Source organism: Galeopterus variegatus, unplaced genomic scaffold (genome assembly GCF_000696425.1).
Source record: "Galeopterus variegatus unplaced genomic scaffold, G_variegatus-3.0.2 Scaffold10822, whole genome shotgun sequence".
Taxonomy (NCBI): Eukaryota; Metazoa; Chordata; class Mammalia; order Dermoptera; family Cynocephalidae; genus Galeopterus; species Galeopterus variegatus.
In genome coordinates, this window is record NW_007736933.1 from 35,174 (window position 1) to 46,933 (window position 11,760).

Consider the following 11,760-nt stretch of genomic DNA (forward strand, 5'->3'; position numbering starts at 1 on the left):
GGATCATGGGGCGGTACTGCAGGGTGTGTGGTCTCTGCTGAGCTTCCACTTCCCATGCAGGGCTTCTCCCTGTTCTCTGCGCTCTGGCCCGGGCTGCTGGGATGCACCGAGGCACCGCAGAGCATGTGGTCTCTGCAGAGCTTCCCCTTCCCCTACAAGATGTCTCCCTGCTCTGTAAGCTCTAGGCCAGGCTTGGGATGGAGCCGAGTGGCGGCAGTGAAGCCTACCTGCTACTGGATCACGCAGTGGCGGCCCCACAGGGTGTGTGTTTTCTGCCGAATCTCCGCCTCCCTAGCCGGACGTCTCCCCGCTCTGTGCGCACTGGGCTGGGCTGGGAATGGAGTCGGGTGGTGGCGGTGAAGCATACCTGCTGGATCTCTCAGTGGCCGCCCCACAGGGTGTGTGTTTTCTGCCAAGTCTCCACCTCCCTTTCCGGATGTCTCCCTTCTCCAAGCACACTTGGCCAGGTTGGGAATGGAGCCGGCTGGCTGAGGTGAAGCCTACCTGCTGGATCTCGCAGTGGCGGCCCTGCAGGGTGTGTGTTTTCTGCCGAATCTCTGCCTCCCTAGCCGGACTTCTCCCCACTCTGTGCACACTGGGCTGGGCTGCTGGATCTCACAGTGGCGGCCCCGCAGGGTGTGTGTTTTCTGCCAAATGTCCGCCTCCCTTGCCGGACGTCTCCCTTCCTTCTCCGAGCGCAGTAGGCTGGGCTGGGAATGGAGCTGGGTGGCGGCAGTGAAGCCTATCTGCCGGATCGTGCGACGGTGGCCCTGCAGGGCATGTGGTCTCCGAAGAGCTTCTGCCTCCCCCGCTGGATGTCTCTCCATTCCACATTCATCTGTTGTTATGTTTTTATAGTTTAAATCAGTTGATTTGTGGGAGAGAGTGACGCTAGGGACCATCTATTCTGCCATCTTGACCGGAAGAGTTTCTGAGGCTGATGGCCTCTATGTTCTTCCTTGGTCGAGTCATTTGATTTTTCTGAACCTTGGTGCTGTCATCTGTAAAACGGAGACGATAGTGTTGACTGCACGGGCTGATGAATAAATTGAATTGGGCACTCGGAAGCGTTTCGCAACCAAAAGCACCGTACAAACAGTTCAAGCGCAGACAATGGGAGCAGTACTCCAAATCTGGAGACAGGAGAACCTTTTCCTGATTTAAACAAAAGGAGAAGAGAAGGCAGAGGTGGCAAATTACAGCCCGATCAGTGTGATGTTGATGCTGGGCAGAATTCTAGAGCACCTCAGTGTGGTGGCTTGGGAGCACTTGCGACAGGCAACAGCTTAAATTAACATCTTTTTACATCCATTTACACCCTTGAACATCTCGTTTACATTTCAAATGCTTTAGAAAAACACCTAAGATGTTTTCTCTGCCCAAAGCATGAAAAACAAATAAATAAAATCCATGTAAAAAAAGATGGCCAAAAATTAACAAGCAGGAAATAGCCAAAGAAATTCTTTTATATGAAAATTTTAATTTCTGAATCTGTAGAAAACTGGAAATGAGTGTCCAGTTTCATTCCAAAATTAATACTAAGACAATATCTCTGACCACCCCAACTAACAATTCCATAAATAGAAAATGTCTTAAGTTTCATAAAGAAGCATTTTCTAAATTTTAATATGGCCCTACACTAAAAATTAAATCTGCAAACTCATCACCCCTACCAATCACATTATAACTTTTTTAAGTATATAAATTTCAAAGGAATTTGAATCTTTAAAAAATTTTTACCTTTCATTGTCCTCTAAAACCAGGATCCATGGCTTAAAGAGCTGGATGATTACTGAATGTAGATACCAATCACATTATAACTTTTTTAAGTATATAAATTTCAAAGGAATTTGAATCTTTAAAAATATTTTTACCTTTCATTGTCCTCTAAAACCAGGATCCATGGCTTAAAGAGCTGGATGATTACTGAATGTAGGGATCTCAGCACTAAAACAGCAAAATTTTTAGAAACAAGAAACAAGCTCATCCTTTGTCATTATCATTCACTGGTAACATTATATAGAAAACCTACTTCTTATCTGTATATTCATAAATCTATGTTGATGTACAAATAACATGCTTAGTGTAACAAAGTATGTTTATGTTTTCATTTGCTGCAATGAAATTTCTTTGAAGATTTTTTACTACACAAAATGTCATAGATAATTTGATAACATATATTTTTTCCAAGATAATGCTTAAATATTCAGAACCATTTCCTTAGCTAGATAAGTAACAGGAAGAAGGAACTGGAGATACAAACCAATCTCTTCACACCCCACCCTACAAAGGAGGAGCAGAAACAAGCCGTAGCAAGCACCTCATGTTCACTACATAATGCATATAGGTATGACACATATATAGGCTCACATCTGTACTATATATCTTCTATTTCCTCTCCTTGACACTCATTATAAATCTCCTAATGTGTCTATTCAAATCACTTTTAATGGAAAGTCAGAACACCTAGCTCCATGCTAAACTAAAAGCATATACCTGCTTTGCTGTTGGCAGATGGGTCTTGGGCCAAGCAGGCCATTTCTAAGTCAATTAGCCTTTTCACAAGATAGCCCAAGAGTGTCTTCACATCAGCCATGTAAGGACTCCATTTTGAGAATAAGCCAAAGCTTTTAAAGTCCAACTTGGAAAACCGAAGCTTATAAAAAAAGTCTGAAAGCCATTGTATAGTTTCAATTACCTGGAAGAGACAACCAGTCAAAAAATGCTTACTGAATGTCTACTCTTAGCAGAGTATTATGATAGACTGTGATGGGGATATAGTAGGTCTCTGACAATATAATACAATTACAAAATAAAGCATATGAAAAATAAATCAATGGGTTTCAAATTCTTTTTCTAAAGCAGTGGAACAATTATTTCAAATAAATTCTTGTGTAAACCCATATCAGATAAAATTGATAAAACTGAGAGCTCTGTGAGACACTGCATGGACACCCAACCAGTGGTCTCAGGGTTGAGTCAGATAGGATAAGACGAGAAGAGAAAGTTTATACAGAGGGTGCACCTGTCCTAGTCTTGGACAGTTGGATAAAATTAGACTCAGAGATAGGAGAGAAAGGCGATCCAGGCAGAGGGGTTCACAGGGTAAGCAAAGAATTGTCAAAGGAAAACACAGAGCTCTTAAATATAATACATAAAAAGCAGCTTTTTAGGCAAGATATTATCCAAAAGCAGCTTTTTAGATCATTTTAAATATGCTCCAATTGTTTAAAAAATAAACAGCAAGGGAATGGGGAAAAAATGCCCACACATCAGAGACCAAAAGCTGCACACCTGCTTGTCTGACAAGAGAACATGTGAAGAGCTTGGAAGCAACGAGCTCTCAGCGGATGCTGCCCTCTGCTGGCAGCTCAGGGCACAGCAGCCCAGGGCTCTCAGAGTGGCTTTCCAGCACTCCGGGCTCAGCAGCTGCTCAGCAGAGCCTGTGGACAGGGACAGAGAAGAGCAAATCAGCATCTTTCCCAAACTAACTTTTCCAGCTTGAATCAAAGCACACGTGTACTATACAAAGGAATGAAAATGAAGTACAACTCCAAAACAATATATGTGGTAACTCTTCAAAGTAAAGAAGACTTATTAAATGAACTGACCACTTGATCATTTGACTTTGCTTTTCCTGGTAACCCTGCTGGGAGTGAGCACAGCTGAAGCCACTGGAGCTTGAACTGACCACCCACCGACCCTGATGAGAGAATGGTGAAGGTGCCATTTTCCCTGATGGAGGATAGCAGATGTCTACAGGTATGATAGAAAAGACAGAAACAGAACAAGCGAAACTGGGTGCAGAACACAACTCCAGAGTCTAGACTCTTGGGAAGGAGTCTCCTACTACCCCTGAAATTCCACTCCTACATTTGGCAAAACCTAAACCAAAACCCAGAGGCAGCATGGAAAAGTAGAGACCAACTAGTCCCAACTCTGCTACTTAGAAACCTCCCATCCCAGCGAACAGGAATAATACCTCCTAAAGTACTTTCCACCCAGAGGGGGCATGAGAATCAAGTAGGACAACAGAGGTTCACAGGAGCAGGTCTGATGGGAAAGACGAGGAGGCCAGTCGTAGTGTGTCAAGTTGAGGTAGCTAGGGGACAGTGAAGGGTCTGTGTCCAATGGCTACGGCAGTCTATACCTTAGGACAGAGGCCTGGAATCAAGCTATCAGTGTGAGAATCATGCATGCCTAGAAAATGGCAGTGAAGCCAGGGAAAACAACAGGCTCACCCAGGGAGAATGAATACTGTAAAACAAAAGATGGAACCCTGGGAACACCAACATGGTAGCCAGGAAGGGAAGGGAAACCAGGAGGCTTTAAGTCATGGAATCTGAGAGGTGTGACACTGTTACTCTTAAGCCTCTAACTGAGATACTTTTCCTGGTAAGTATAAATTCCCTGCTAAATACAAGTCAATGGTGGCCTATATAAACAGTTTACAATCTCTTTAAAAGGTTTCAGGGGAAAACCCACAATACATACATTATCAAATTCTGAACGTTTAGAATAAAAATTAGCTATGCACATATTCATTAAAATTTGGACAAATATATTTCCCTACCACCATTCTCTACCCACTCTGCAATTTGCCTCTGCAGGAAACAATTAAAGCTTAAAGTGATTTGAAAATGAGAGGCCATACATTTCAGGATCCTTTAGGTAACCCAATACATTAGATCATTAACTTATCCATTAAACAGTTTCTCTTAAGTAACACAAAGATTTGGTATAAAGTAAAATTTAGTGTTCCATTATATCTATCAACAGTATGAAGTTCACATGAAATGAGTGAATACTATCTCATTTATCAAATTTCAATAAAATTCCTGCCTAGTGAAATTCCAAAAATTAAAAAGCCCACACCCTTTATTCCTCCTCTAATCCCAACACTCCTATGAAAAATTGCAGAAAGTAGAGGACAGAAATGATGGGGGATGTGAAAATTGAATGCTGCTCTTTTCCTTAGCAAATATAGTCTATTATTATATAGGGATAAAATTCATTTGCGAAAAACAAGAATCAAAAAATTAGGAGGAAAAAACAAATCCCAAAACTCTATCCACTATTTGGAACTAGAGAGAAACCAATTGGCATATTAAACATATTGTAAAGGGACAACTTCTCTACATCACCAGATCCATTGTCGGCAGAGTACATAGGCTCCCTCCCACCCCACTCACTTCCGGACAGCTGTAAAGTCAAGGTGAAGAGGTAAAAAGCGCATGACTGTGGACTCCAACACCAAAGACTAAGTGCTGCTTTGCCCAATTAGGGCCCATTCTAATATTTAGGACAATAAGCGACCATTTTTACAAATATCAACTTTTTGGGCATTATTCACTGAGCCCTTTAGGTAGCGATTAGTGATTCTAAACTCCTGTACTCATTAGTGACTCTAAACTCCTGACATCTGCATAATGGTAAACATGATATTGATATTAAATATTCACTGAGATCTAGTTAGTCACAATTAAATGACGATACTTACTCTGCATCAGCAGCCTGAGAATGTCACTGTACTGGTCAGGGAACTGGTAGAGAAGAAGATAAGTCCAGTGCTTACAGAAAAGATTAAATGGCATCAAAATATCTTCATCTGGTTCAAGGCCCCAGGCAGTAAGTGCCAAATGAATGGACTCCAGAAGCCTGGTACGATCAGACAGAGGAGGTTTAATGGCGTTTAACCATTGCTTAAGATCGAACTAAAAAGAAAAAGAAACAAGAAGCAATTTTATTTACATTAGAAAATTAACTGAAGTAGACAGAGGTCTGTGCAAACTTAGTTTTAAAGTCAAAGATTATCTAGCATTTACCTTTTTTATAAAAACTGAAACTAAGATGTATACACAAAGGTACTTCAAAAAGTTTGTGGAAAAAGAATTAAAAGATAATATGAATCATTCCAAGAACTTTCTGAAGTACCCTCATAGAAGTATGCAAAAGGGTATAAGAAGTTCACTAATTGATTGGTGCCATTATGTGTCCATCTCTACTTCACTCTCTGTGTCAGAGGCAAAGTTTCTTAGCTCTGCGGGCTATTTTTTTTTTATAATTTAAAACCTTACTGACCATGCATTACTGGTAAATAGTTTTATTCTGTTCCTGAAAGATCCATACATTTCTGTCTCTTTTATTATGCTAAGTTTCTTCTCCAAGACCTGGATCAGAACTTTGTAGGTTCTCCTTCACTGGTCAGAGTGTCACAAACAAGCAGCCACTTTATGGAACTGTCTCAATTTAACATCCATGTCTCTGAGTTTGCTTTAGTTACCTGTGTCAATTAATAAAAATTCAGACTGTTGATATTACCTTCCAGAATCCCGAACAATAAAACATGTTCTCCTCTACTACAAATTGAGATCAGTCTCTAGATCCTAAAAAAAGCCAAGGTCTTATTGATTCATAGATATTGGAGAAATACAACTAAAGGCAAAATAGCTAAAGCTCTGAAATTCTCAACTGGTTAAGTAAATTCCCTGCCTTGATCTAACAGAGTTACTATTCTATTCAGAATGAGGACAAAGGCAATTTTCTTAGATCTGGCTTATTCTAAATATGACAGACTCTGACATATTACGACTTGTTTATCAAACCCAATTTAGGCATGAATTCAGGATAAATTCAAAAGAAGGATGTACTAAACTACTATTAGGAATATTTTCAAAACTGTACTAAGTTTTTAAAGAGGGCTTGGTAACTAGGTCCTTTTTATACTTCATGGAATACAACTGTCCTACACAACAGAACCAATGCTCCATCCCTATAGAGGAAGCTGTTGGGTCAGGATCTTTGAGCAAAGATCATGCAATATGTGACCTTGGCCTATGGTCTACCTGGAAATGAACCTCCAAAGGACTTTCCATTTCCATGGAGTGAAAAGCAACAATCATTTTTATGTTTCAACAATAACATCAGGATTGAATCACATCTCACCTTGGTTAGCAGCATGAAAATCATATCACTGTTGTCCTCACTTAGAAACTTCACCACTTTCTCATATAGCTGTATGAACTCTGCAGGCGCAGCATTGGGGGTAAAGAAAGGAGACAAGAGAGAGCAGAGCCTTCCATTCTTCAGAATGGTCTGAAGTACTTTTTTGCATTCTGATTTAGTGCCACTGATAAACACCTTGAAAAAATAAAAAGGAAAAATGTCACAAAATTCTCCCCTCCCCAACCTTTATTTAAGCAACCAAGTTTTAACGGGTTCTAAATAATTTCTTCTAAGTGAAAATATGAAACAATCAAAAGACGTCTAAAATCAATGTAGATAAGCCTATCACTTCCAATATAGGTGATATTAAACATTCTAGATAGCCCATTAATCTAATTTGGACAAACTGCATATAAAAAATTCTGAATTAACTATACTATACAATTTTTAAAGAGATTAAAATACTGAGGTAATTTGAATCCAGACATTTGCAATGTGCCTTCCATGATTACTAAATATCCAAGGTCATTCTGTATTACATCAAGAAAATGGTTAGATTTTATTGAGATATGCACTTAATACCTTTAAGAAGCTAACTTTCGCAATTAATACATAATCAGGATAACTTCAGCTTGTTTTAACCTGGTTCTAATTTTTAAAAGTACTAGAATATGAGGGTACTTCAAAAAGTTCGTGGAAAAATTCGTATTATCTTTCAATTCTACTTTTCCACAAACTTTTTGAAGTACCCTAATATAAGCAAATATTTAAATAATCTCAGGGTCTGAAAGGCTTTGATAAGGTTGACTACAGGCAGAAATAATAAAAGACAGGACTGATATATTTAATATATCAAAATTTTAACTTCTATAAGGCAAAAAGTACAAGTATTATAAAATTAAAGAAAAATGACAAACTAGAAAAATGTGCTGATAACACATTCCACATACCAGGTTAATAGTCTGAGGAGCTCTTTCAAAGCAATCAAAGAAACTCCAACAGAAAATGTGCATAAGACAACAACCAGCAATTCACAAAATTATATATAGATGGTCAATAAACATATGAAGACATACAACTTAACAAATCCTTAAAGAAATACAAATTAAAATGACAAGGAAATACCACTTCCCTTATCAGGTTAGCAAGATTTAAAAAGAATGATAATTCCAAACTCAGATGCTGCTACGATGGTATAAATAGGTGCAAACTTCCCAGGAAGGCAGTGAGATAATATACATCAAATGTTATATAATACATATTAAATGTGCAACACACATCAAATCCCTTTGACATAGCAAAATCATACTTCTAGAAAATTGCCCTAAAGAAAATAGTCCAAATTCACAAAGATGTACAAGAATATTTACCTCACCCTTATTGTAGCAAAACAAACTACCTAAATACCCATCCAAAGAGCACTGGCTCAATACATTACAATATATCTGTATCATGAACACTATGCAGACACTCAACATCACGACACAGGTCTGTAATTATTAACATAAAATTGTGTCTAATAGATGTTTTTAAATTGAAAAAAGGAGGTTACAAAATAGCATGTGCCCATTTTTTAAGTGTGTATCTATATTTATCGATATATATTTATATGTCACGCATATATATATATACATATCATACATCACACTTACATATGCATACACATATACTTAATACACATACCTACATGAGACAAACTATAATAAAATGTTAGTTATGTAACTAGTATCTCCAGGTGGTTAGAATTCTGAAAAATGTTTCTTCTTTATACTTTCTATACTGTCTGCATTGCTTATAATAAGCACACATTAACATGATGAACAGGAAAAAAACTTCTTAGAGAAAAAATCAATTGTAACACCTGTTTAGCATCGCTTCCTTATAAGTATCCAATAAGTAAGTACTTATTCAATTGAATCTGGGTGAGAGTACATGGTTAGTGTTCACATGTTTTTCAAACAAGTGGCTTTCCTTTCTTTTATGACACATTGCATACCTTTGCATGAATACATTGCCCTTGCCCTTGTTAAATATCCATGTGTTTAACTGTAAGCCAGATGGATAAAAAAATGCTGACCAAGAAAAAAGCAACTGGGAAGCAGCAGTGGGGAGGTGGAGCGAGCACTGAGAGTCATCAGAAGCCCTGGGATCCACTCACCAGCTGTATTCTTTAGGCCAGTCACTTAATCTTTAGAGCCCAGCTTTCTCATCTTTAAGATGGGAATGATATCAATCACTCACAGTAACTGTGCGAATGAAATAAATGACTAGAAAGTATTTTTTTAAATGATGAAAAATGTCAGTAATGTTACTGTTAACACCAACAACATATGATAGAGTCTGATTTCTCACTTGACTTTCAGATATGAATAATTTAATCCCCCTTGTATGAGACGCAAAATTCTATACCAAGAATTCTACTCACATCTTGAGAAGCCAACAATTCTAAGGGGCTTCAGACTTATGGAAAACTCTGAACCTGCAGTATATAAGTCTGAAGTCAACACTGACTATATCTAATAAAGACTCTGCAGGGACTCATACCTGAACAAGGCTAAAAACATAGAACACCCTTACCTGACCCAAGATCTCAATGCATGAAGTAAAGAACTGCCTTGTGGGAGGATGGCGCTGTGTCTCATCACTGACATAACCCACAACAGTAAAGAAGAGGCTAATGCCAACTTTCTGAATCCCAGGTGTAGGCTGCAACTTGTAGGCATTCACTAAGGCCCTGTGGGAAAACATGGGTAAGGCTATTGATCTACAATAAAAGAATCCACAACCACAGTGTTTCTTTGATACTGTACATTTATCAGGTAGTATTCTTAAGAATCCTCAGAGCCCTGTACAAATGTTACTTTAGAAATTTTTCATGGGGTAAATATGTAACTTCCAACTTTACCCAACAATTTATTTTCAATAAACAGTAATGATTTTATGCTCACCTAGGGGAAAAAAATCAGCTGTTTTATAAGGACTAATTAATATTCTTACCCATACTAAATTTTTCATATTTTGTATGTAATTCATAATTAACTATTTAACTTTTTGTATTCCTTTTACAACACATATTTTTTACACAAGAACCCTGATTTCTCTAAATTTTAAAATCCAAAACACTTACCAAGGTTGAGCAAAAGATTTTTGTATAGAATAAGATCCTAGAATAAAAATATCTCTTCTAATTCTCACACTTTTTTTAGTTCCCTTCCTGGTAAAAGAAATATCAACCTCTTGTTCACCTGATCACCTTCCAGGCCTTCCTTCCTTCCCAGGCTCCCAACTCAACTCACAAAAGGACTCCGTGCTCCACCGCACCCCACACACCCCCCCACCACCACCATCCCAAGTTACTGAGAGGATTAGCTGCTGGTACTAGAATGTGCAGTCACCTCAAAGTAAAAGGCAGAGAGTCAACCTCCCTCACCCGCAACCTAAAACTGTCCCTGGCAATTGTGCCGTAAACTTTGCTCAATAATCTGAGTTGACAATGATGACTTCCTGGGTAAATATAACTTTGATATAAAACTTAAGTATTAAATTGCTCCATGACTGGGGCCGGCCCGTGGCTCACTCGGTAGAGTGCGGTGCTGATAACACCAAGGCCCCGGGTTCAGATCCTATATAGGGACGGCTGGTTTGCTCACTGGCTGAGCGTGGTGCTGACAACACCAGGCCAAGGGTTGAGATCCCCTTACCGGTCATCTTTTTAAAAAAAAATAATAATAAATAAATAAATAAATAAATTGCTCCATGACTGAATTTCAATGCCCTCTATCATCTCATAATTCAGGGGTAAGCAAACTTTTTCTGTAAAGAGCCAGATAGTAAATATTTTATGCTTTGTAGGCCATAAAGTTTCTGTTGCAACTACTCAATTCTGCCCTTGTGGCATAAAAGCGATAGTCATTATAAATAAATGGGGATGGCTGTGTTCCAATAAAACTTAATTTATAAAAATAGGTAGGGCCGACCCTGTGGCTCACTCGGGAGAGTGCGGTGCTGGGAGTGCAGCAGCGCTGGGAGCGCCGAGGCCGTGGGTTCAGATCCTATATAGGGATGGCCGGTGCGCTCACTGGCTGAGCGCAGTGCAGGCGACACTACACCAAGGGTTGTGATCCCCTTACTGGTCACCAAAAAAAAAAAAAAAAAAAAAATAGGTAACAGGCCGGATTTGTCCCAAAGGCCATAGCTTGCCAATCTCTGTACTAATTTAATTACTGGGTGTTGGGAAGGGGAGAGGATAAGGATGTAGTAGCATGTATGATTACTCTTAATAATAACAAACTAGTATTTTAAATTATAATGCCTCTAAAACTTACGTAATCAAGTTTTCTGCATGCACAGCAGCTTCCACAATATTAAGTGAGGGTGGTTTAGCAGCCTCTGCTTGTAACTGCTTCACTTCTTTTCGCAATATATGAAGTTGTTGGCTTACTGCTTCATTTTTATGCATGCCTTCAAACTAACAAAAATTAAAGTGGTCAATAGACTTTTTTTCCCCTACATGTTTCTAGAACAGATATTTTAGTACACATACACTGGACATATGATAAAGAGAGTATTATTACAATTAACATTATAATTTAATTCAAAACTCTCAGTCGAATCTAAGACATATGGGAAAAATTTGTCAAAAAACTCTTTAAGAATCAAAGATTTTCCATGAAGAATCAAACTTAAAGACAGTTATTTTCTTATAAAAACACCAAAACTTATATCTATATATATGATTGCCTTATAAACTGATATGATCTCAAGTTAATTTTTCAATGTTCAAATCTCCATCAATAATACAGCCAATGTTTCCCA

At 38.5% G+C, this 11,760-nt stretch overlaps 1 protein-coding gene across 1 annotated transcript in view; it reads right to left on the reverse strand.

Annotated features, from left to right (window-relative positions):
* The window catches only part of LOC103610252 (ectopic P granules protein 5 homolog), a gene marked incomplete at its 5' end in the record, with an annotated part of 42,682 nt that extends 31,269 nt beyond the window's left edge, over positions 1–11,413 (reverse strand). Inside the window, 7 exons of the mRNA XM_008594454.1 lie at positions 1,875–1,947; positions 2,497–2,698; positions 3,295–3,443; positions 5,501–5,714; positions 6,946–7,140; positions 9,523–9,679; positions 11,271–11,413. Of these exons, the coding sequence (XP_008592676.1) occupies positions 1,875–1,947; positions 2,497–2,698; positions 3,295–3,443; positions 5,501–5,714; positions 6,946–7,140; positions 9,523–9,679; positions 11,271–11,413 (1,133 nt within the window). The remainder of the gene's footprint in view (positions 1–1,874; positions 1,948–2,496; positions 2,699–3,294; positions 3,444–5,500; positions 5,715–6,945; positions 7,141–9,522; positions 9,680–11,270) is intronic.
* Positions 11,414–11,760: the final 347 nt, after the last annotated feature.